A 27,244-nucleotide genomic window follows, 5' to 3' on the forward strand; every position below is an offset into this window, starting at 1 on the left:
CCACTAGAGGGGGATATTTTCTTTCTTTTCCCCCCTTAGGTTCAGGGAAGGCAGGGAACACTAAAGGCAGCACTTTAGAACTCTTTTTTTAAAAAACGAAGCCATTTTTAAATAATGTTTTAAAGCATGTTGTGCTGGTTTTTTCAGCACAAAGGCACTCAGGCAGGCTTTTTAGGTGCTGAGCAAGCCTCCGGAAGCCTGCTCAGAGCCAGCCGATCAGCTGTTAGGCGGGGAGAGGAGCGGGGAAAACCACAAAATGGCTGCCAGGCTCTTTCTGGGTGTCGGCTTTTAGCTCTTTCCTGCTCTTTTTCCTGTGGTTTGGGGGCTACCAAGGCCTGGTAAGTGACTTTATTTAACAGTACAGTATTTATTTTTAAGTTTCTGACCCTTTCCCCCCCTCCAGAAGTCTCTAAGGGGAGGGGGGCCTTTTTTCCCTGTTCGTAACTTGAGGGAAGTTCGCATGTCGAGTCCTTACTTTCCCTATAGGGCAGGTTTGTAACTCGAATTGTTCGCAAGTCGGGTCGTTCATAAGTCGAGACCCCACTGTATTATCCCTCATCCACCTCAGCACGGTGCCCAGGCAGCATTCAAGGGACGGGACCGCATCTTCTGCAGAAGGATGGAAGGAGAGATAGAGCTGGCTGTCATCTGCATATTGGTGACACAGAGCTCCAAATTTCCTGATTCCCACCTCCAGCGGCCTCATGTAGCTATCACCTGCGCGCAGAGTTCCAGCCACAAATGGGAGCAAATGGGCAGATACACTCACTTGACTGCACACACCCAATGGAGCGGTGTGCTTCCACGTGCCTGCACATCTTAGAGGGAACATTGCCTGTGGGACTTCACAATTAAGAGTCCAAGGGGCAGGACATCATCTCCCCAAGCTGTACTCTCTGAGGATGGTACTCTAGGAGGGACCGGAGCTGGGCCTAAGCCAAGCCACCGATCCCCATCCCAGAGAGCCTCCCCAGGAGGATATTGTGGTCGATGGTATCAAAAGCTGCTGAGAGGTTGAGGAGGACCGGCAAGGACATTTTGCCCCAGTCAGTCTCCCTCAAAAGGTAATTTTTCAAGATGATCAATGCCATTTCCCTGCCATAACACAGGCTGATCCATTCTGGACTGGAATGGATCGAGGGCATTAAAAGCTTTCCTCCATACTACACTTCAAATGAATCCATTATTTTTCACCAGCTTTCTTCATTGTCCAGCTTCCTCATCTGTAAACAGCAGTCAGATATATCAATCTCCAGTGACTCATCCTTCTTTTAAAGGAACTTGTATTTTACTCATAACTGCTCATCCAAAATTCTGATTTCTTGCTGGAGTCTCAATTTGGATTGATGATTGAATATTGCCAGAATTAAAACGATGTAATTCTTCTGTAGTCATTATTTTAATCTTCTTAATGTTCAATTGTAATCTCTTTTTCTGGGCTGTTCCTTCCTTAACTTTCCTCAGACGTAATGTCTAGTCATTTTCTCTAATAATGTGGTGTCATCTGTATATATTAAATTGTGTGTCTATTTTGATGCTTCTACCAATTTTCATGCCATCGGCATCTGAATCTAAGCCAGCTTTCCATGTACTGTAGTATGTTCTACATATAGAATGAAGAGGTAGGGAGATAAAATATACAGTGGTGCCTCGCTTGACGATGTTAATTCGTTCCAGCGAAATCGCTGTAGAGCGAAAACATCAAGCGAAATAAAAAACCCATTGAAATGCATTGAAAACTGTTCAATGCGTTCCAGTGGGCGAAATACCTGCTCCTCCAGCGAAGATCCTCCATACGGCAGCCATTTTCTAGTGCCTGTAATGTGAGGAATCCATCCCTAGCACAGTGGGGAGCCAATTTCTACAGCCAGCGGCCATTTTGAAACCAAACGATCAGCCATTTGCTGATCGCCGTAAAGCGAAAAATCGGTTCCCAAAACAGGGAACTGATCAACGTTAAGCGAAATTCCCCCATCTAAACATTGTTTTTTGCAATTGCAAAAACTTCAACGTTAAGCAGGGTAATTGTCCAGCAGGGCACCACTGTATCCTTGTCTCACAGCTTTGCAAGTGAGGAATCGTTCTGTTTCTTCCTGTTTTGTCCTAATGGTCGTTTCTTGGCCAGAATATAGGTTACATATCAGGACACTCAAATATTGTGGCACACCCTTTTGTTTTGCACCAATTTATAGTTTAGAACAGTTCCTAGTTGCAGTCAAATACTTTATAATAGTCTATAATCTATAAAGCATAGACTAATTTTCTTCTGAAATGTATTGATGATCTCCAGTGATTAATGTATATTTGGAGTCTGTGGACCAGTGTGTTGTTTTCCATGCTGCAGCTTCTATATGCATGGTTTTGAACAATTCAATGTACAGTAAAACATGAATCACTTTAGTTATTTTGTAGAATTTCTGTGGAACATGTCCATCTGATAGAAAGTATTTTGGACTTCTGGAAATTAGTCATCATGGGAGTGTAGGGTTATTTCTTCCCAGCTACCAAGGTTAATATATCTACGTTTTATCTGTGAGGTTCAGTGTACATTTATGCATAAAATGCACAGTGGAATGTCTTCATTTTAGCTTCTACATTTCACTTTTAAGTTTTGTGATACCCCAAAAAATGATGATCTAAGAGCAGTGCCATACATGACATGGAAACGCTGCTAAAAGCTCTTGATTTTGATAATCCAGCTAAAGGACATGACATAAATCTTATATATGGACTCCTGTCTTCTCATGTTAAGAAGATTGGACTAAAACTTTTGTATATTGAAAATACCTCCCTTGGTGTAGTCTTCCCACACCTGTAGTATTGCACAACTCAAAGTATAGCTTATTTGATCTACATGCCTCAGTGTCAAATAATCAGATTTACTAAAGAGTATTTTACATCTTTTCTGAATTAAGACAATTGACTGGAAGCTAATCAGAAAATAAATGAGTTAATGCTTTCTGCTAAGTGCTACCAATTAGCTTGGCCTTTCAATTAAAAATTGCATTTTAATTTCTTTTTCACAGAATGGACTTGAGTATTTATGAACTATCACTAATTGTGATACTTTTCTCTTGAGCAGTTGACGTGACTTAGAATTTATGATTTATAGAACAATGGGGGATGTTTCCCAGCATTTTTGTCTCAAAATGCTACACACACTACAGTCTGTAAACCAATCAACATTTTAAGAGGTTGTTTTAATGCTTTGAATGCTAAAAAAACCAACATAATTGCTTATGTACAGATGCATGAAAAATCCTCTGTACTACTAAAGATAACCACTTCAAAGGCTGCTTATATTATGAATTTCTTCACAGTAAATTTGGATTGCAAAGGGTTTTTCTGTCTTAAAGGGGGAACAATAGAATACAAGCCTAGAAATCAAATTTAGGTTTGTGCTTATGCTGAAACCTAGTTCTAATATCTGAGCCTTTCCCCATTCCATTCTGCTGTCTTAAAAGTGCCTTGTAAGAGTACTTGCACAGCACTGGGAGTTGGGAGCCTGCATGGAGAGCTTATGTCATGGCTTTGCTAGCCCTGTGGACTCTTCACGGAGTTTTCTGTTCTTCAACACATCCACTGCCAAGGAGTCAATCCATAACTGCAAGTGTCAGATTTAATCCCGTTCTCATGCTGTGTGATAAAAACTGTTGCCTAACTGGATCATACATATTAAAGCACAGCTGTGCATGTCATCAGAGCAAAAGAAAGGAAACAGTACTACTTTGAGGAGCAGGGAGACAATGAAATATCCAGGGAAATTATACCTCTTTTCCATTGTCTAATCAGTGAGGTAGGAGGGGTAGTAGTTGCCCCTACATGGGGGGCACGCCAGAAAATACTGTAGGCGCAGTCCAGGATTCAAACCATTTCATTTGAATATTGCAAGGGTGAGGGTAAGAGAGCTTGGCCAGATCAGATTATTTTGGCATCCTTCCCTTCCCTGTTGAATTCCAGTTTCTCCTAGGTCTGTAGTTCCCAATCTTGGGTAATCCAGGTGTTCTTGGACTGCAGCTCTCAAAAACCTTCACCACCAGCCGTGTTGGCCGCTGTTGCAGCATCTTGGAGCCTTCACGTAGCATTTTTCCTATTCTTTGTTCTACTGCTAGACCTCCCAGTTTTTACGACTTTGGACTATTGACGATTCTTTTGGTTCCGTGAGTTGGCAAAGAAAGCATATAACTGGCTTCTCTCTTTGTTTGTGTTTGTGGGCTTCTTTATGGCCTCGTCAGGCCCATTGATCCTCTTGTCCGAATAAAGTCCCCCTTTCAGATGGACATACCCAGAGTTTATTTTGTTTAGGTGAGGAGCACCAGCCGGCTTTGTGTGCTGTTTGTAAAGGTTTTATCAAACCAGCTTTAAAACAGAGGCTCCAACGTTTGCACTCCTTCTTGTGGGAAAGATCTCTTTGCCCGTTCCGAGAGCAGCTCATGGTCTGCGCCGACCGACACATCGTCAGCTGCAACCTCTTCACCCAAACAGGCAAAAAACACAACGAAAACATCTTCAGGCTCAAAGCTGACTTCCTCGGCTTTGATGCCAAAAAAGAAGAGGAAATTGCCCCAGGAGTCCTCAGCTGTGTCGTCTGCTACCTTGCCATTTCCACTGCCTCAACCGCGAAGGAACTCTTTGGGCCCAAGTGTGCTGTCTGGGGATGAGGATGTATCAGGCTCAAGGCAATAGTGGCTCACCAGCCACCTTCTTCAAAGGCGGCTAGTTTTTTCCGACATCCAACACTCAAACGTTTTCTACATGGATTGAAAAATCTACGCCCCCCCCCACAAGTCCCCCATTCCTCAATGGTCCCTCCAGTTCGTCCTTAGCAAACTCATGGGACTTCCTTTTGAACCACTGGCTTCTGCTTCGGACAAATTGCTCTCACTAAAAACGGTGTTCCTTCTGTTTGTAACCTCTGCAAGGTGGGCCAGTGAGCTTGCTGCCCTGCGAGTCAACACACCCTTCCTCCAATTTCACCTAGACAAGGTGACCCTGTTTCCCGACCTTTCTTTCCTTCCTAAGGTGGCCTCAGGTTTTCACCTGAACCAGCCAATAGTACTGCCAACATTCTTTCCATCTCCTACCTCTAACCTGGAGTGGGCTCTCCACTCTCTGGACGTTAAGAGATCCCTTGCGTATTATGACTCTCGCTCTTCTGCCTTCCACTCAACCCAGCATTTGTTTGTCTCCTTCCATGGACAGTCAAGAGGATCTCCAGTCACCCCACAGACAATTTCTTGGTAGATAGTCTCCACAATCTGCCTGGCTTATGAATTAGCCAAGGCTCCCCTACCATGTACTGTACAAGCCCATTCTACCAGGGCTGTGGCTTCCTCTACAGCCTTCCTCAAAGGAGGGGACTTGACGGACATCTGTAAAGCAGCCAGATTTACAACTCACTATTTCTTGGACATCTGAGCTAAAGCCGAGGCTGCTGTGGGCCGTGCCATACCAGCATCTGTTCTTCCGTGACATCCCACCAGCTGGCAGGTAAGCTTGTTAAAACACCCATTAGTGTGCATTCACAGAGACCACGAAGAAGAAGAAATGGTTACTTACCTGTAACTTTGGTTCTTCACGTGGTCATCTGTGAATTCGCACTTCCCTCCCTTCCTCCCCGCTAGCCGTAACGTATACCTCACAGAACTAAGGCACTCAGTGCTGGGGCATGGTTATAGGCAGCATGGGGGAGGTACCGGCACCATGTGCCTGAGCTCTAGAAGGTTCCGAGATCACTGCGCAGGCGTGAGTTAACCCAGTAGTGTGAATTCACAGATGGCCACTCAAAGAACCAAAGTTACAGATAAGTAACCATTTTATCTGCTTGACAAGAGATTGTTGTCTCATTGCATACCTTATTTGCTTTTAAGAGGCAGTAAACATATTCTAGCACCACAGATGAATATTAATGTAGGCTCCAGATTCTGTGTGGTCTCCCAAATCCATAGAAAAATCCACATTCAATATATATGCGGATTCAATCTACTTTCAAGTGATACCTTGCTTGTGTTGATCAAATCAACTACCCTGTTTCCCCGAAAATAAGACCTAACCTGAAATTAAGCCCTAGTATGATTTTTCAGGATGCTCATAATATAAGCCCTATCCCCTAAATAAGCCCCAGTTAAGTGAAATCCTGCACTCCACCATTGTGCAGCAAGCAGAAGAAGATGACATGATTGTATTTGAATAGATGTAGATTGTTGTACATAAAGACATGCTCTGAAAATAAGCCCTAATGCATTTTTGGAGCAAAAATTAATATAAGACCCTGTCTTATTTTGGGGAAACATGATGTTTCACAGCTTTTTACTGAAAACGAACAAGTAACTTGACTTCTTATATCTGCAGTGACATTAATGTAGAGATGCTTAATCTAAATAGACAAAGGTAGCCATTCTAGATCTGGAAAATTTCAGATTAGCTGGTACTGGTCTTTCAATCTTGGGAAACAATAGAATAATTTTGAGGCTGGTCATAATTATTTTTATATCTATATTTTGAAGAGCTGGATTAACAGATTATTAAGGTAGGACATGTGACAATTTGCTGTCTTTTTGATGGTAGAATGTATGGTGGCTTAGTACAAGTCTTGTCATGTCCACTTTTGAATCATAGAATTTTTTTTTATTTTATGATTCTTTTCATTGATAGCCACTTTTTTTTGTTATCTGCGCCATGCATGTCATTGCAGATTGGCATGGATAAGTTTTTAAATGAGTGAGTCGGCACTGGAATTTGTTTTTAATTTTTTAAGGAAGTCAGTTTAGTTTTAGGACTAGGAGTGATGGAAATGAGCCAGGAAAAACTATGCCATCCATTTAAAACTGAGCTAATGGTAAATATTATTGTGGACAAAGTATAGGGTGATATAATGAGGCCATTGATCATCTGTCTTATAAGCAGTTGCTATTGATAAAAATACTATAATAGCTTTATTTTATATAATGGAAAACATCTACTGTAAATTAATGTGGCCAACACTGTAAAGTATTCAGAAACAGCATGGCTCAGAAATAAGCATCTTAATTATGCTCTGTCTTGAGACCTAGTGATGATACTCAGGAGATAAGAATGTCAGAATTGATATGTACTTAATTGGCCTAGTTAATAATAGCCTCAAAGTAAAAAAATGTGACTTAATGCTTGCTTTAATATATGAAAAAGATGCAGAATTTTTTCATAGAAACTGTGTTCACATCAATCATGTTTGTTGTACCAGGCTAGATCAAAGATGACTAAACGGAGGATTTTTACCCTGCAATGTTCTGTTTCTCTTACAGACATTTGAGACTGACTGGTTAGTTAGGTATGGTTGTAGGCTGAGGGGGTAGCTAGAAAGTACTTTTGAGTGACAAGTAAAGCAATAATTCTGCATCCAACAGAGCTGGATGAATTCTGTTATGTTGTATTAATCACTTATTACTTATTTGGGATTCATAGCCCTTCACTGCCTTTTATCCCACTGCTCTCTGGAAAAGAGAGACAGAACTTGGAGACATTATTTTTGGACTACAATTCTCGGAATCCCCAGCCAGCATGCTGTGGAATAGAAGGTGGTTTTCCATGTACAGTGGTGCCCCGATTTACTACCATAATCCGTTCCAGAAGATGGACATAACTCGAAACAGTCGTACGTCGAAGCACCATTTCCCATTGAAATGCATTGGAATGCAATTAATCCAGCATTAAAAAAAAGTAAAGCACACAAACTGCATCAGAAGGCGCTGGGGCTTTAAAAAAACAACAACTAAAAATAAACAGCAAGTCCAGAAGGTGCTGGGGCTGCCAAAAACAAAACAAAACAAAAAACAACAATACAGCACAGAAACATAACCCCCCCCAGCCCACACCCACCCTGCAAAAGCCACCCAGAACAGTTGTTTAAAAGCAAAAAGCAGCACCTTACCTTACCAGGCAGTCCCAAGCCTCCTCTAATCTGGCTGCAGCCAAGGTGGCAGGGGAGGGGCCGTCCATGGCAGAGGGCGAGGCTGGGGCGAGCGGCCAGAGCGGCCCAGCCAGGCTCAGCCTCTTGGAGCCGGGCCACTGCAACTCAGGGCGACAAGCGGACCGGGCCTGATTCCTCCAGGTGGGGAGGCAAAGGCTCTGGGTGGGGCTGGCTCTCCCGAGCGTGCCGCAGAGCCATCCAGCGAAGCAGCTGAGAGGGAAGGCTGGCCCGGGGAAATACCGGGGCGCCCGAGCACTCCCGGGGGTGTGGGCAGCAGGGGCTCGCCATACTGACCTTGATGGGGCTGATGGGGGTGGAGGAGAGCAGCTGCAGGTATTCCAGAGGAGCCCGTCAGGCGGCAGTGGTGCTTGCACAGCTTCCTTAGGCACCGCCTACGCACCAGCAAGCCACCAGTGCCAGTGCTGGAGTGGGAGGTGGCGCTGAAGGAAAGCCGTGCAGCCAAGCGAGCGCTACTGCCTCCTGACGGGCTCCTCCGGAATACCTGCAGCCACTCTCCTCCACCCCCGTCAGCCCCATCAAAGTCAGTACGGCGAGCCCTCAGAAGCTCCCTCTGTCCGCGCCCCAGGGAGCGCCTGGGCGCCCCAGTGTTTCCCTGGGCCAGCCTTCCCTCTCAGCTGCTTCGCAGGACGACTCTGTCCTGAGCTTCGACCTCCTTTCGTGGTGCGCTCAGGAGAGCCGGCCCTGCTTGGAGCCTTTGCCTCACCACGTGGAGGAATCGGGTCCAGTCCCCTTGTTGCCCTGGGTTGCGGCAGAGGCCCGGCACTGGGAGGCTGAGCCTGGTCGGGGCACTCTGGCCACTCGCCCCAGCCTCGCCCTTCGGGCAACTGTCCCAGATGCCCCCAGCCTGCAGGTGTCTGGACTGGTTAGGGGACTCCTGCTCTAACTGTTGGGGCGAAAGAGCTACTGTACAAAGAAGCAGCCTCTTCGCCACCAATGGTTAGCAATTTGAATTTCCCTCCCTTTCCCCCTGCCTTTTTTTGATTGTAAGTGGAAGCTCCGGCCGCAAGTTGAAGCAAAATTTTGCAGCGGGTCGTACATCGAAATGGTCATAAATAGGGACGTGTGTATTGTTGATTCTGCATTCCATTATCAATTTCTGGTTTGGTGCATTGACACATTTCAAGCACCTCTGCTCAGGTCTTCAGGCTCAGATGTGAGAATACTGAGCAGCAGAAAGCATAGTTAGTTTCAAGTCTGTAATGTGATTTATGGCTAGATTTATTTTTATTCCTTCAAGTCAGTTTATGTACTGCTGTTAAGTATATTGTTGCTTATTTGATTCTGTAATCCATCAGTGGTGGTGGTGGTGGTGGGAATTTACTGTTGCACTGCCAGCATGATCTCTTTGTCTGAATTTTGTTTTCAGTGGCCTGTTTTGATTGTTGCATTGTGGGTGGTTTGTAATGAATATAACAGTTTTGCACCTGATATATATAAATTTGAGTTTCCTAAAATGCATAAAACCCATCAAATGCAGCTAGGCAAAAAAAAAAAAATGTCAACTGGAATAAACATTAGAAGATCATGATGCTGCTTCAGATATATTTGTAAAGCATTGTTTTCTTTTAAAATCTTGTTATAAACTTTGAAAAATAGGAACTTAGCAGAAGCACTCCACGCAAACAACTTTGAGGCATTTGCTGAAGTTAGCTTACTCTCTTTGTTTTATAGAAGAAAAAGTTTTCACTCTCATGATGATCCAGGTTTCCCAGTGTTCAGAGGAATCATCATCTTTCCTCTGGAGAAATGGGTCCGCTTTTCTCAGAGTGTGGAGAAAGACTGCCCCAAAGCAGCTTATTCAAAGAATGCTGTTTGGTTTTCATCCCAACACACAGCTTCTGGCTAATTGCCCCAGAGGGCATGCTTACAACAGCTATAAGCTGTGCTACAGTCTGGTTCCACCCCCTGCCTGGAAGGTCTCTCTTGAATTGTTGCTAGTGGTCATCCTGTCAAACAAGGCTTCTCTTAATGCCACGGTGAGGCAGGCTTTATTATTTCCATTTTTAGAAGGAAAGAAGGGGCTCAAGAATGCCTGTCTTTTTACAAGAGCAAACACCAACAGCGTTTTTCCTGCTTTGGTAACATTGTTAATCCTTACTTTATTCTGCATCTCCTGTTCAGATTACCCCCTTTTAGAAACCATGAGTACAATAGTAATTGTTCTAGTAATCTTTTTCTTTATAACTCTGTGGTACTGCGACTGTGTTATTGTGCAGCAGAGCAAATCAGTGTTCTATAAGGCAATTCTCAAAATGGGGACAGTCCAAACAAAAAAAAAAATTATAACTTTGAAATTGAACTTCAGATCAGCACCAGATTTGCCACAGATGTTAGTGACAGTCTGCTCTTCTTCTGTGCTAAGGGGTTTTTGAGTTATTATTTTAAATTAAAACTGTTCCTTCCCCCTGTGAAGAAACAATCAACCCTAAATGTCCCTAGTTAAATTAGCTCAATGTTGAAAAGGCAAATGTTGCTTATTTTGAAAGAGAATGGTTGGTCCAACTCGCTTTTTTTGTAAAACTGGGAAGTATGCAGGCTGCAGAGGCTGAAGTATTGATCCTCAGAAAAAGCCTTTCAAAAGGGAAAAACAACCACTTTGTTATAAGACTGAGCATGTGTAGAATAGGCTTACCAGCAAGAGTGTTCAAAAGTAGATACATTGTTGCAGTTTAGTGGGCTGGGAAGGCAGATGTTTGGAATTAAAAAAAGCAGCTGCACAGGCTTGCTTTAAAGAAAGCAATGGAGTGACAATTGTTCAGAAAGGGACATTTTGCTATGTAACTCCAGTGAATTAGCATGTATATTCATGCATATTATAAAGCATATTCAAAGTATTTCTGCATTACAAAAGTACAGAGGAGTTGTATTCTAGCCCTGAGTGTTCTCAGTAAACATTACCTCATTATTTATTTATTTATTTATTTATTTATTTATTTATTTATTTATTTATTTATTTATTTATTTATTTATTTATTTATTTATTTATTTATTTATTTATTTTATATGCCGCCCACTCTACCCAAAGGTCTCTGGGCGGCTTACAACAATTATTTCTGTGATCCTGCTCATGACACAACTCTTCAAATTGGAGATTAGCTCCAGGTCTGGGACAATCTGAACTTTTGGCCCTGTCAGTCAGGACCCAATTAGCTGACTCTCAGGAAAAAGTTTTAACTCCTTCCTGGCCACCAGGTATTCCTGCTGGCAAAGGGATTCTGTGCCTGGTTGCAAAAATATTTTAAAAGATATTTTAAACATCTAAATATATATATTAAAAATATATTAAAGGATATTTTTTAAACATTTAAAAGATATAAAAATGTGCTGACTATCATGCACAAAGAGAGTGCAGTTTTTTAATTCAAAATTAAAATATTGGCTGAAAACTAAGTGAGAAAACCATATATAGAGGGAATTGAGCTGTGTTTTTCTCCTTCAGTGAGTTGTCATGTGACCACCTCACAACTAGTGCATGACACTTGTGTAAAGGAGAGTGTCCCAGAAAGTTTCGGCTGAAATGCTTATGTGATTACTCTTACATCATTTACAGATTATGGCCCCCCTTTCAATATTCTGTAAACCCTGGACTTTTATTTACTGTTCTTTACATCTTGGATACAATTTGTAATGGGGATATAAAATATATATTTAATTTTTTATTCAAATAGTTGTATCCTGCGGTTTTGGTTTTGTTTGTTTGGCTCTCAACAGAGAACTTTGGAGGCTCATGGCAGAGTGGTTAAACTGCAGTAGTTCAGCCAAGCCTCTGCTCACAACCTGAGTTCAATCCCAATGAGATATCTTTAAGGCTTGAGGTTTGTAGATGCCACCAGAAAGATAAGTGAGTTATAGATCAAATCAAGTACAGTATGAACTCTCCTAAGAAGCCAAGATGACTAAACCAAGGCTCTTTTACCTTGAGCATATCATGAAAAAACAAGACCTGCTGGAAAAGACAATAATTCTGAAAAAAGATGAAGATGGAAATGGAGTTACTCAAGAAACGAAGTCCTGGTCTTTAGCTTGCACAAGTAGGTCTGCTGATCATAAGAGCTTTTGGAGAAAATTAATTTATTTGGTCATCTAATTTGGAAGTGGCTCAATGGCCTATGACAACAATAGCAACAACCACATATACAAATGGAACCTGCACTTAAATGTGGAGTGCTTGTGTTTTACTTTTAAGTTACTCTGTTCCAGGGTCCTCTTTGTGGTTTTCCATTTTTCTCCTCTCAATATTTGGTCAACATCTTAGAACCCCTCGGGATACTCAACAGCTGCTGTTTGACTGCTTTTAGTTTCCCACCCCTTTAATTTTTATTTATTTATTTATTTATTTTACTTCTGCATAGTTTTTGGTTTCCAGATCTGTTGATATATATCACTTGTGATTGAATTATGCCATTTTAGCAATATAAATATGAACCTTCTTCTGAAATGTTTGTTTCCTGCTACAGTTAATAATGTATGACTGGTCCTTTGGAATGGGTAACTTGCTTGTAGTTCCACCATCACTGATTAATCATTTGCTCTTAGGTTCAGCCACCCCTTTAATTTTTATTTATTTATTTATTTATTTTACTTCTGCATAGTTTTTGGTTTCCAGATCTGTTGATATATATCACTTGTGATTGAATTATGCCATTTTAGCAATATAAATATGAACCTTCTTCTGAAATGTTTGTTTCCTGCTACAGTTAATAATGTATGACTGGTCCTTTGGAATGGGTAACTTGCTTGTAGTTCCACCATCACTGATTAATCATTTGCTCTTAGGTTCAGTCCATACCTCTAGTTACTGTTATTGTATAAGACCTTTCACCAGACATGGACAGACTTCACCTTCTTAGGATATCCTGTATTCTTGGTTCTTTTCCACACAAAATCGTACTGACTGGATCTGCAATGGTACCAGTGTACATCTAACTATATTTTGATTCCAGGAAATTGTCTAGTGTCAGGATGGAGCCTATAGACATTCCATGCATACATTTCCTCCCCCACCGCCATCCCTTGTGTTCATTAGAACAGCCTGATTTTTAGCAAGGAAGGTCATTTTGGTGGTTGAAATTTTAAAGTACTGTAACTGAGAGTCAAAAATCTTTGCTAGAGAACTATCTGTAGATCCAGCTTCAATGGTAGCTCCCAGACTATCTTTGGTGTTCCTTTTGCCCTGAACAGCCTGTCAGAATGTTTAAAGGACCAGCCTGCTTGCTGCTGTTAAATCTACTTATTTAAACATGCTTACTTTTACTTAAATTTATTTATGTATTTACTTAAATTAAACTCTGTTTTTTTTTTAAAAAAAAATGTGATTGCTGGATCTTTTTATTTATTTTTTAACAAATTATAACCCATTTTAGACAGTATAGTGCCAAACATGTTAAACACCACTTTTCTTTTAAGCAACTGCAAGCTGAAATTCTGTTTGCACGCGCATGCACACACAGAGACAGAGCAGGTCTGGAAGATTCCATTGTGTGGAAGCAATTGGAGGGCAGGAGAGTTTATTTTAATTCAAGGTGTTGGCTCTAACATACAAAGCTGCAAAGGGCTTTGAGCCCAAGCTATTTCAAGGCCCTCAATCTCCTTCTGTGGGCCTGCTTGAGTGTTAAGATCATCAGGAGATGCCTTTCTCTGTGTCCCATCTTTGGTGGTTAACCAGGAGAAGGCCTTCTCTGTTGCTGCTCCTAGACGTTGAAGCTCCCTCCTACAGGAGACTAAGCTAGCTCCATTTTTGCTGTTTGGTGTTGCTTTGTATGGTATTTGTTTGATCCTTTTTAGTATTTGTATGCTCACTGTTGTTAGCCTTAGTATTGTTTTTTTAATGATTTAAGCCACATTGGGTCCTTTTGAAGAGAAAGCTGAGGTAAAAATATTTTAAATAAAATAAATAAATTTAATTTCTGAGATTGCTGCTGCTTGATCTTGGCAATTTTCAGTCTTGTCCTTACGGACTCCAACAGCTTCCCAAGATGAAAGGGATTCAATGAGAAACCTCAACACTTTTGGGGAGAGAGATAAAAATGTTTTATTTCTGGAAAAACCACCACAGCTTATAACATCATCAGTTTTTATGTGGCATAGTTTATGGAAGTGGGCTTCAGCCACAGTGTAAATTTTTAGAACTATGGAAGATTGATTGATTGATTTGATTTGATTTGATTTGCACACTGCCTATCTGGCTACCAAGACCACTCTGGGCAGTTCTATACTATTACATTATTATAGTAAGTACAACAACAACAACAACAACAACAAAAAAACAGACAGATTACAGATGTGTTTAAAAGAACAGTTAACACAATTAACTAGTAAATGTTGTTCTCTACTTGAAATATTATGGAGAAATATATTTAAAACTTTATTTGACTACACAGTATAAATATCTATAGCTGTGAAGTAATCTGTTTTAATTTTCTTGTTTAAAAATAGTGCCTCATTCCTCTGTTAGTTTTTTATATTATTATTGTATAGTGTTCCGTTTGGAGAGTTAATCCCAAAGCAGAGTTTTTCTGATGCAAAATCTGAATGCTTGTATAGACACAACAGCTGTCCCCTCACCATGTGGTATCTTCTGTTTCTCTACTGTAGAGATGGGTTTTGGCCCAGTATTTCAATAATATTGGACAAACATGGTTTTAAGTGACAGAGGCTTATGCTTGCACATTCATCTTAATGGTTATAGTTGGCTCTGGAGTAGAACAGGGTGAATAAATTCACACTGTGCCCACCCTCTTAGCTGCTTGTAGCTGTTCAATCACAGGAGGGTTCTGCTGCATCTAAAGATACAATTAAGAATTGCAGAGGAGTTGTACGTTCACTAAGCCTTCTAAAAATTGCACAGAAGTCTTGTTCAAAAACCTTTCCAGAAGTGTGGAGGATCGATTTTTAAAATAGTTGAAATAAATGATTAGCATTCTTTTTTTTTTCCACAAAGAATCCCAGTATCTTTGGACAGAAATTGGTTTAAAGTGATCTGTGGAAAAGTACTATGTTCACATTTAACGATATATGCAAATCAAAACATTACGAAGTTTGGTGTGCTTACTTGAGAATGAATGCTAGCAGATATTTTAAAGATTCATTACTAATAACTTATGTAAGCAGTAATTAGATATTTATGTTAGATCACAAACAGCTGTACGTGTGGGTAGAAGGGCTTTAAGTATGCTTTTTGTGGCATTCTGGTAAACATGGGCCTCCATCTGCCATTGGAATCTGTGCTTTGACATGCCATTGTGAGGGGAACTTTTTTGATTTGTGTTAACCTTGTGGTTGATCTATTTGCAGCACATAAAAGTCTGTTTAATGGTGTTGGCCTTAATATAATTCTTTAATTTCACTAGACATGTTGAATTTCTGGAAATGTCGAAGATGCCCCATCTCAAACATAAAAATGGAAGTATTTGAAATCTTCCTTTAACTATAAAGATCAAAGTTGTTTATAAGTTCTAGTGCTCAGAAGAGAAAATAGACATTAGGCCTAGCCTGATGGGTAGATAATGAACTCATGGTTATATAGAAGCATATGTATCTGTAGGTATGTGTAAGCATGAAGTTTCTCTCAGGCGTTCAGGTTAAATTTGCAGCCAGTACATTATATTATCTGACACTATGATAATTATTTTATGAAAGGTTTGTATGAGAGTAAAGTGTTGCACAAGGCCGTGGAGTGGGCTTTATTGCTAAGAAGGGATTTGATTGAAAATCCAGTTGGCATGGTCCCCAAGGTGCCATGTGTATTGAGATTTTACCCATTATGCTTTCTCAGAAGTCCCTGGAAACCACTTCTGCATATCAGAAGACTTACCAGGACAACACAGGCACTCCCTGATGAATAGCAGCTGAGAAGGAAGACTGGTATACTCCCCGAGTTCATGTAGGAATAGTTGAGGGACTCTGGTGGCTTTCTTTAGATTCTGAGCTTTGAAAGTACCACTAGATTCTGTTTTTAACACTGGCTGGAATCCTGTTGGTGTTTGTATAACTTGCCATAGCAAGGTGCTGCAGTCGGGTCCATAGCTGGGGAAATAAGCAAGCATGTGACCAAGACATCTCTTAGCACCTCAGCAATTAGCTGCAGTTAGCCATTCTCCACACCTTGCAAGAACACTAACAAGAATCTAGTCAATGTAAATATGCTGCGTACTATAATGCAGTGTAATGATCGGGGAAGTAGTAGCTCACACTAATTTTAAAGTTCACTGTCACAATGCTTCTCTATTTGATGAAACACTGAATATTAATAAGCATTTGGCAGACTTCCTGTCAACTCCTCAGTCTACAGTTTAGGCTAAGTTCCAAAGAGCCACATAACTTAGTTCAATGCAACATCATGGACCACCTCTGATGCAGTGTATATTGGTGCTGCAGCAGCAACAACAGCAGATTATTAAGGACACATAATAAAGGCACCACACCACACATACTAAAAAGTGGTATTGGGATCCTGTTTAATAGTGTTCATGTGATACGATAGTACATGAATAGTCAATTTTATCTTAAACATCTATTAATAACTGCTGGTTTTGAAGTGGTGGTAAAACTTGCTAATTTCTCATGGAAGATTTTATGACTTCCAGGTAAACACCCTTTCCTTTTCTGAGGCAAAACACTGGCACTTTACTACACTGTATGTCCATTTATGTCCATGTGTGCATGCGTGCGCGTGCATGTGCATGCATGCATGTGTATTCTGCCTCCCAAAGAAAGGGTACTTTCATTATTTAGACTCTCTCTCTCTCTCTCTCTCTCTCTCTCTCTCTCTCTCTCTCTCTCTCTGTGTATTCACTTCTACCTGGACCCTTATACCCAAAACTTAGTAATAATGCCTGTAACTAGTTACCTTTTCAATAATAAGAGTCTAATTTATTCACTGATATAGTATGATCAGCTTCACTGAAATAACAAGCCATGTTTTTGAATTATTTTCAAAAGGTCTTTTTAAAGGATGTTTAAGGCACTGTAGAAAAACTTTGACAGGAATTGTTCCAGCTTTTATGCCATTCTGTTACCAATTCTAAACTCTCCCAATGGAATGTAAAGTAACAAAAAGGTAGCCAGGAACATTAGTAATGGAACAGGTCACTTTTTCAGTGCTGTCATGAGAACAAGATGTTTCTTCCAACACTGGAAGAACAGAAATGCTTTACATGTAAAAAGTAACTTTCAGAGCTTTGCTTGAATCTCAGTGCTGAATTATGATTGTTTAAACATTTATCCACATCTGATTTTCAGCATTTAATGAGCAAAGACATACCCAGGCACAAAACTGGATGATTAGTAAAAACCCTTCCCGCTATTGGCTATTATTTACTGTTGCTTAAGCGGCAGGCTGTATATTTATGCCAATTTCTCTGCTTCGGGGAACATTCTTGATAGCAGGACAAAGTGAATAAAAGTAGTTTGCTTTGCAAATGAATGCAAATGGCAGAGCCTTTGGGAAAGCCCTTTAAATGGGGGGCCAGGCACTCTGATTATGAGTGAAGCTGCCATTTGGACATAGTGAAAAGAGCACGCTTGAGCCATTGATTGGGGGAGACAGTAAAAAGTCAGGAAGGGCCCGTTTAAGCTTGCAGTGCAGCAGGCAGACGTCAGTGTGGTTAGAGCACAGTGGGAGAATGACAGGCAGGATTAGTGTCAGGGAGAAGCTTTGCCGTAGCTGTGGAGATGGTCTCTGGGGTCATTCACCTCTGACTGTTGTTCTGTGCTGATGGCTCTGTAATGCAAACTGCTTGATGCTTGCCTGTTCATTATCGGAAATGGTGATTAGGGGAGGTATTTGTCATAAAGGGGCTCTTTTTTAGAAATAAATAGAAATGGGAAGCTGTTGCTTACTGCCCATGCACAGCAGAGGAAGCCTGATGCAGCTGCCTTTTTGGAGAGAAAGGGGAAGGTGGAAACAGCTGCTTACATGTTGAATGTCCAGGCGTCTCTATGTGGAGCCTTTGCTCTTTTGCTCTGGGTGGGGGGCTGGGGATTGGGTTTGATTTGCTGTAAAAGGGAGAAGAATCGGGGAGTTAGTTTGCACTGGGCAGTCATGTACTGGCCTTTCTAAAAACCACTGACCCAACCCCTCCCTTGTTTGTGTACCCCACACTCAGCACTTAGTTGGCCTATCAGTTTTTAATGCATTAAACACCACTGTGACACATTCTTTACATGTCAGAGAGGTGTTGAATCATTTAAAAATGTGTATCAGTGCTAGAGAAGCAAAGGCTACAGTAGGTACTAAGGAGGTGGGTACATTTTGTGCTGGAGAGGAGAGTGATTTTTTTAAAAAAATTTGTTTGGAATTTTTGGGGGGAGAAACTGAGGGGAAGGATTTCCCCCCAAATTTTCTCCTCTATCCTGAGGCCTTTACATCTCTCGAAATGTGCAGGATCTTAAGCAGAATAAGGGTACTAGATTGTATTATGAGGGAAAGGGATTGTTTTGTTAAATCTTTCTCATGTTTCTAAAATTCACTTCCTTTCGGGAAATATTATACATACTCTTTTGTAAGATTCGTATATCAAGGTGTGTAACACCTAATTCTAAGTCTTTTTATATGGTGGTTTCTTTTAAAAAACCCTTGCATATATGCATGTATGTGTGTGCACACAGGCCCACTTTTTGTGCCTGCCCACCCACACTTGCCTGCCCCTATCTAGAGCATTGTAAATGGATAAACTTGGCCTTCCAGATACCTTGCATGTCTCTGTGTAATGTAATATATGTCTGTCTGAAAAAAAATGATCTGTTTACAATAATTTGTATCGTTTGTTACTTTATGCAACAAGAGAAAGTAAAAACTATTCAATAAGTGATAAAAGCATTGTGTTGACAGTTAACCTCCTTTACAGTATTTGATTACTTTGCTTAGGTTGTCTGCTAAGCATATTTAGACACACACTCCTTCTAGTTCCTGGTGTAATAAATGTTCTGCGAATGTTTTACAGGCACCTGAATGGACGGAAGAGGACCTTAGCCAACTGACAAGAAGTATGGTTAAGTTCCCAGGAGGGACGCCTGGTCGATGGGAAAAGATTGCTCACGAATTGGGTCGATCAGTGGCAGATGTGAGTTCACTTGAATTTGCATTGTATGGACAAACCAGAACAAGACAAGCAGTGTAGAAGGCAGAGGTAGATGGGCTCCGACATTGTCTTTTGAGAGCGACCGCAATCCTTTTAGGACCTGGAAGTGAACCATTTAACTAAGCAAGAAGCAGATGTCAGCTGGTCCCTCTGCTCCACAATTAACAGCTGTAACTGATCAGCTATATGGGGATTCTGGTGCTTAGAGACTTGAGCTACTGTAACTTGATAACAGAAAAACAACGCCAGTTTTGGTCTTTGTAGTAAACCCTCTTAGCTGGAAGAGAACATTTGTGAGACTTAAGCAAAGATAATATTTCTGCCGAGACCTTTTTTTTAAAAAAGCAGATCACCTAATAGTGTTTGGACAGGTGGTATCCATTAATTAAAGCTCAGCGCTTTCCCTTTTATGAAAATGGTGGACTGACAATGTAATATGGGATATAGTATGTGTAAAACGATTTAATTGGGTTCATTATATGGCTGAACATGCATGGTCATTTGTAAGATGGACCTAAGGAGTCTGGAGTCTGACTCATGAGAAAACAAATGGAATTCCCTTCCAAGTCCAAAAATATAGTGAAGATTCCTTAGAATTAAATGGAATTTTGTGGGTGGATAGAGGTGCATGATGGCAGTTGCTGTCAGCAATGTTGGAGATTGTACGGCCTTCCAGTTATTGTTGGGTTGCAACTTTCATCATTCCTGCCCCTTAGATATACTGGCAGGAATGATGAGAATTGCAATCTAACAACATCTTGAGAGCTGAATGTTTATGATCCTTGATGTCAGAGAAGCTAATCACGTGTCTCCTTTATGTTCCCTTAGTGAGCGTCCCTCCAGACAACAGTTTCTTGAAGTGGGCAAAATGTTGAGTTAGAGGAGGAAGACATTACAGTGGTGCCTCGCTTAACGAGCGCACTGTATAACGAAGAATCCGTATAGTGATCCGTTTTTGGGGATCGCTATACGGAGCTGCCCCAATCGCCGCACTTGCTTTGCAACGATTGGGGCGTCCGGCGGCCATTTTGGAGCCGCCGAACAGCTGTTCGGCGGCTCCAAAATGGCCGTGGACGACCCGAAATGGCCCCCCGCAGCGTTTTCGCGACCTGGGTAAGCAAGGGGAGGGTGCGAAAACACTGACGGGGCCATTTCGAGTCATCCGGCGGCCATTTTGGAGCCGCCGAACAGCTGTTTGGCGGCTCCAAAATGGCCGCCGGACCAGCGAAAACATCGCTGGAGGGGTAAGTTTTGGCGCCTATTGGAACGCATTAAACTAAGTTTAATGCGTTCCAATAGGCTTTTCCTGCCCCGTACAGCGATGTTTTCGCATAGCGAAGGTTAATCCGGAACGGATTAACCTCGCTATGCGGGGCACCACTGTACAGTACTTATTTAGACAAGAACAAAAATTTATATAACGGTAGTTTGCTGTGGGGTAGTGGTTAGAGTTTTGGACAGGGGCTTGAAAGACCTGCTTTAAAACCCTAGTTGAAGATCACGAGGAGATTCTGTATGTGTCATTCTCTTTTTGCTGGACCTGCCTCACAAGACAATCCCACTTGCTGCCTTGAGTTCTCTGGAGGAAGAGGAGGGGGTACAAAGGTGACAGACAAATGACAGAATGGGGTGGTTGTAGCAGAAACGACAAAAGCTAGCAGATTTATGAGTAGCATTCATTCACATAGATTTCTGTCCACTTGTGACGGTGATGGTCTTGGGCCCTTTCTTTTCTAGCCCAGACTGCTTAACCGGCAGTGCCCAGATCCCCTACTAGGGTATTCAGGTAAGGGGTAGGTGAGTGGTGCCTTGTAAGTTCTTGCCACAATGATGTTCAGGGACACATCCCACAGGGCAGTGAGGCAGTAGGGCTGTTTTAATTGGGTCCAAAGAATGCTAGCTTTTGCCTCCGCTTTCTGGATCGCTAGGGGCTGATTCATATTCAGCCCCAGCTTTTTTTGTTTTCTGACTTCTTTCCTCTTTATCTGTGTGACTCACCCCCTGCCCAACTATGTAAATAGATGAGTTTGCCCTCACCCATCTTGCCCTTTTGCTCGTCAATAGCTGTATGATGTTTGTCCCAAACAACTGATAGGTAAACCTGAGTGTACAGAGAGCCTAGTTATTCAGTTCAAGGTGTTCACATTAAAAACATCCCTTGCATTATTACAATCTCACTTTGCAATCCAAGTTGCTCATATTTTGTTTTTTTGGGGGAGAGGAATGAAGAAGCACAGGTGCCCAGAAGTTATTTTTGGTTTCTAAGGAAACTTATATTAGTTGTTTCTTTTTACGTAACTTGCATGAAAGTTTATTTGTGTTTTCAGCCTAATAGTAGGTCTCCTTCCTTCACATATCTTTGTATGAGGGCATTTCAATTATTTTAAAATAATAATACTATGACTGTGATCCAGAGCATTACACATCTATTGTGCACACTGTGGCCTTTTTCCATTTCTCCCTTCAAGTGTGTTTTCTGGAAAATTTTGAATTGGAAAATATCCCAGTACACTAAATCTGTGGTGGTCTAATTTAACATGTTTGTTGGTGTATAGTTAGGAAACAAGACATAACAAGTGTTCCGTATATAGATTTGAAATGTTTTTATAAGAACCCAAACAAGCTGAACTGAAATATTTCATTATGAAAATTTGCAAGAAACTGCACCTCGTGTGGCTTAAATTTTATATTCAAGGAAATGGCAAGCCTTGCTTGGAGATTATTTTTTATTGGAGCACTTGTAAGCATTTTGAGACATGACAGCTTTTGCTTTCCTTGCATTATTTAGATTACATTTTGAGAGAGAAAAAGAGGAAAACGGTGGCAACTGCTAACATACTGACAGCCGCAAGGCTAAAAGCTGCACGTACATTTATTTAATTAACAACTTTGATCTTAAATTTGACCAGCTGCCCAGTGTGACTATTAGATCAAGTTCTATGATTGTCACTGAATGTTGTGAAGTAATGACTTGCTAAAATTTGATTTTTTTCCATTTTAGAAAACAAATTATAGAGAATTTTCCATTTCACCTCACTAGAACTTGGAAAGACACCCCCAAATAGTTGAAGGACATTCCTGAGCAGCATTTGATGATGTGGAGCACATTGTTCAACAGCTAGCCCATGAACAGGCAACTACATTTTGCATGCAAACAGAAACCTCCTTAATCTTCACCTAAATATTTAAAGCAGAATTAAGCAAAATTGGTAAACAGTTGCATTTGTTCTGAGAGGCATTGAGTTGCTTTTGCATAGAGTGTGGACACTTGGTCACCAAATTGCATTCACTGTTTTTATCATTTAAATTTTTACGTAGAATATTGCATTGTTTTCTGAGTTTTGACAGACACAGAGAGAGAATGTTTCATCTGCTCTTCTTTCACAGAATGAAATGATTTAAAGGGAGTGTCTCTGGCTTTTGTCAGCTGTCAGATTGTGCCTGTTATTTAAACTTGCATCCCATTTCTTCAAGAGCTCTGCCTGCTAAATCCAAGTTTGAGGGTGGGAAAGGTTCCTTTTTATATACTTATACCTGAGTTATTGTATGGGTTCACTTGTTAATTTCTCCATGTTGTCAAACAAAGCAGTTCTTTTATCCTAAAAGCTTTTAGCTATATACTATATGGATAATTTATTTTAAGTATCACCAGAGATACTTGCTCCTTTCTTTCACCTCCTAGAAGGAGCTTAGCTCCTTGTTCCAGCTTTTGACACAAATCCACCATTGCATTTGGGGGACTTGCATTTCTCTCCTATCTCCATCCCAAATTTGTTTCTTCCCCTTAAATGTCAGGATTGCCTCCTCTTCTTGGGACCTGCAGGATATGAAGAAAGTTGTAAAAACATCTTCTTTACTCTTTGTTTTGCTTTCCTTCCATTAGTCTCAATTTTTGCAGGTATATTTCTTACTGGACCTTTCTGCTGGCCCTGAATCTCAGGTGTCCTGCTGGTGTGCTTGTGCACATGGAGTAGCAGTTGGAAAGTTGGTGACAGAGATTATAGGTGTGAAAAGAGGACTGTAGAGCTACACATTTCAAAAGAAGGATAGAGTATATCCTGTTTCCCCAAAAAATAAGACCTAACCTGAAAATAAGCCCTAGTATGATTTTTCAGGATCCTTGTAATATAAGCCTGTGACAGTCACCCTGCTTTAAGTTAAGTGAAACCCTGCCCTCCACCATTGTGCAGCAACCAGAAGAAGATGACATGACTGTATGACAATCTACATGACAAATGTAGATTGTCGTACATGAAAAAAAAATCCCCTGAAACTAAACCCTAATGCATTTTTGGAACAAAAATGAATATAAGATGCTGTCTTATTTTTGGGGAAACACAGTAGCTGATTTGGCATGGGTGGGATGGAGAGTTTCCAAGCTCATTCTCTAAGCTTTGAAAATTTATTTGTACTATGAAGCCTAAATTCTCCTAGCTAATATAGTCGTGTTGGTTGGGGAATTCTGGAAGCTGATCTCTGGAAAAGCAATTTTCCCAAACTCTGCTCATTGCCTGTGCCATTAGAGCTGCCTTTTTCGTTATATACTGAGGAAGTAAAGAGGCAAACTGGTTCAGGATGACTGAGTACCCCTCTTGGCAAAACACACACAAAATTATCTGTGTGAAGAAAGAAACTTTAAGAAAACCTTCCTGACAGTAAATGCTGTTCAGCAATGGAGTGAACTGCTGTCAGATGCTGGTGAAGTCTGCACCGGAGGTTTTTAAGCAGAGACTTTACGACTGGTTACTGGAGATTTTGTAACTATTGCTTTCCTGCTGTGGCAGGAGGTTGGTTTCCATGATGATTGGGATACCTCCTGCCTCGGCACTTCTGTGGCTGAAATCCAGTAGTGAGTTGCAACTAGAGTAGGCTCCGTAAATCATTGGGGATTTGGTGAATCAGCTCCTCTGAAAGTTCCATTGATTCAATACTCTAGTCATGACTTGCTAGTGGATTTCAGCCTCTGATTCTTTATGGAAAGTGGGAAGGAATCCTGAACACTAAAACAGACCTCTTGAGGAGAAGAATTGTAGCCTAACTTTCTCTGTAACATTGTTAGTTTTCTATGCAAGAGAACATACAGGTCTTGTCTGCACTTTGAAGTGAGATAATCATGAAGCATCAATCCATTCCCCCAACCCCTGTTTTGTGCGAACCGGGCTGTTGAGGCATTCCGGCAGACCTGGAAGGACAAACTCTTGTCTATCTTATAATATGTGGTGGCAGGGTATAGCCCTCCAGATGTTAGGTAGCAACTTAGCATAGCCAGTGTAGGGAGATGAAAAATGTTCTAATCTGATAACATCAGGAAAACCATACTTTGCCCACAGCTGTTGATTCCTGTATTCCAAGAAGAGTGTGCAGTTTTAATCTCCCACTACGCACTCATGTGTATTGCCTCTGTTTGTCCTGTGCCATCACTGGACTGGGACTGGGAGATCAGGTTGAAGTTCTTACATGGGCATGACTCATGGTCATTGTGCATCTTCTGCTAGTCACACACCCATAGTCAAACCTGCCTCGTAGGGTGTTTGTGAATTTAAAATGGTGGTAGGAAGAAGCTTGAGCTCTTTGGAGGATGGAGCATACAACTATAAAGGAATGTAGTTGCTTATTTTATTGTACTCTACTTATTTGATGACAAAGTACAATCTTTAGATGTCCAACAATTAATGGACTATGCTAAACATATAAATTTAGGAACAATATGTTAAAATAGATTAACTGGATAATTTTACTAAGTTTTTTTGTTTTTAAAGAAATATACAAAAGTATAAGCAGCAAGAAAGATGACTTTTAGAAGTTTTTGGTATGCTATAGTATGAACATGCAGTGGGAATCTTAGTGAAAGTTGCATTAACTACTTTATTCAGGGCTCCATTGCAATCTAGATCTACTGAAGCCCTAATTTGCCTTGTCAGTTTAATTGTGAGAACTGGCCTGAACAATTTGTTCTTTACAACAGCCATTTCAAGTCTCCTTTCAAAACAAAACAAAACAACGATCTTCACAAACCAATCAGTATAATGAAATCATATTTTTGTTTGCAAGTGAAAATATAATGCAGCATTGATTGAATTACGTCCCTGGTTTGGGCTTGTGGTGTATATTAAATTTGGTTTTGTCAAGTGCTTTGATTATGAAAGGGAAGCTGCCCTCAGTTCTCTTTTAATCAAGAGTTCCTGCCAGCTGACCTGGTTACCTGTACCACCACTCCATGCCTGCCTCTACACATCTGTTCTTTGACCCATCTCCCCCTTGTTGAATTTGTAGCTCTCTCTGCTTGAAGAAATAATTTAACATTCTCCCCCTCCAACCCACTTCTCCAGCACATACATACACTAGCGATGGGTGAACTCCTTTTTGTTTGATTAATTAAAGGCTTACTCATTACAGACTTTCTCTTAAAGCATAGCAGAGTGAGTTTTTTCCAGAGGTTTCAGCTGCATTTGTAGTGGAGGATGCATTGACACTGTCAGGGGCATGGATGGTGACACTGGTGCCTAGAATTTGTCCTGTGAGTCAGAGTTTGTGGACATCCCCCTTTTTTCTTTGGAACTGCAGTTCCCAGTATCCCCAGTCAGCAACAAAGCACTGTTTTTTCTCTTACTTACCTATTTATTTATTTAATTTCCTTCCTTCTCCTAAAGAATCCAAGGTGACTTACAGTATTAAAAGAAACAATGTTAAAAAAATAATTATTACAGGATACGTAATTGTAATAAATAATAAATAACTGCAATATTTAAGAAGAATTAGGACCTGCTTATCCATGGGATCAGTATCCACTGATTCACGCACCCACAGCCTGAAAATATTAAAAATACTAAAAGGAAAAAAAAACTAGAAAAAAATTGTGTCCGCATACATTACCAGAACTGGCCACTAGAGAGAACCAGAGACCATGCTATGAATACTTGTTAGTAAAGAATACATCAGTCTCTGGCGCCCTCCACCACTGGGGGGGTGGGGAAACAGAAAAAAAATTATTTTCACATGCATTACCAATATGTGAAAATAATTTTTCTTGTTTTTTTCCTTAAATGTTTGTTATTATCCATGGTTTTCAGTATCCACGGGGGAGGGGGGAGGTTGGAACCAAGAGCGATAGCCAAAAGGAACATAAGTAAAACAACAGAATACAATAATTCATTTTAAAATCACCTTGGTCAACCAGACATTGTTGCCTGTATGTTGGAACTCAGTAGCTCATGGGTGCCAGTTTTGCAAGATGCAGGGAGAGCAATATCTGCAGCGATCATATTGTGTAGGCGGATGCTATTTGTCTAGAACACATGATGTGGGTTTGGTGATACCCAAGCAGGTATTTGTCTTGCTGAACATTGTTGGAATTTCATCTGGGTTTTGATGGCCACGTGTCACCAGATATCCTGTATAGTTCTGTGACCGATAACATAATAGTTATATGCCATCAGGTTGATTCCAATTTATAGCAACCCTTTTGAGGGTCTAATGAACAGTGTACCCATAAATAATATCCCATTCTCTTTTTCTGAGGTATTCTGGGACTGTACAGCTTGCCCAAGGTTACACAGGCTGGCTGTTCTCCCAGAAGACACAGTAAGAAGGCAAATTCTGCTTTTGCAGCCAGATACCTAACTCATAGCCATGAAAGCGATGAGCTCATAGCCATCTCTCTAGTACAGTGGTGCCTCGCTTAACGACGATAATCCATTCCAGGAAAATTGCCGGTAAGCGAAAACATCATAAAGTGAAAAGAAAAAAAAACAATTGAAATGCATTCAAACCCGTTCAGTGTGTTCCAGTGGGGTAAAAACTCACTGTCCAGTGAAGATCCTCCATACGGTGGCCATTTTCGCTGCCTGTATAGCGAGGAATCCGTCCCTAAACACAGCGGGGAGCCATTTTAATCACCCAGCAACCATTTTGAAACCGCCGATCAGCTGTTCGAAAAACGTCGTTTTGCGAAGAATTGGTTCCTGAAGCAGGGAACCGATCATCGTAAAGCAAAATTCCCCCATTCGGACCATCATTTTGCGATTGCAATTGCAAAAAGATCATCGTTACGCAGTTTCGTTGTAATGCGGGACAATTGTAAAGCGAGGCACCACTGTACTTTATTCCATTGTTTAGGAGACTAAATGCTGTTGACACTGGGTATTCTGAATATATTAGTTGATCTCCTTAAATGATAAGTCAAATGGAGATTTGA

The 27,244-nt window shown here is 40.9% G+C and overlaps 1 protein-coding gene across 1 annotated transcript in view; it reads left to right on the forward strand.

The window, feature by feature from the left end:
* The window catches only part of DNAJC1 (DnaJ heat shock protein family (Hsp40) member C1), a 95,529-nt gene that overhangs the window by 60,064 nt on the left and 8,221 nt on the right, over positions 1–27,244 (forward strand). Inside the window, exon 9 of the mRNA XM_020801818.3 lies at positions 18,913–19,032. Within this exon, the coding sequence (XP_020657477.3) occupies positions 18,913–19,032 (120 nt within the window). The remainder of the gene's footprint in view (positions 1–18,912; positions 19,033–27,244) is intronic.

The sequence above is a fragment of the Pogona vitticeps genome, chromosome 6 (genome assembly GCF_051106095.1).
Source record: "Pogona vitticeps strain Pit_001003342236 chromosome 6, PviZW2.1, whole genome shotgun sequence".
Lineage (NCBI taxonomy): Eukaryota > Metazoa > Chordata > Lepidosauria > Squamata > Agamidae > Pogona > Pogona vitticeps.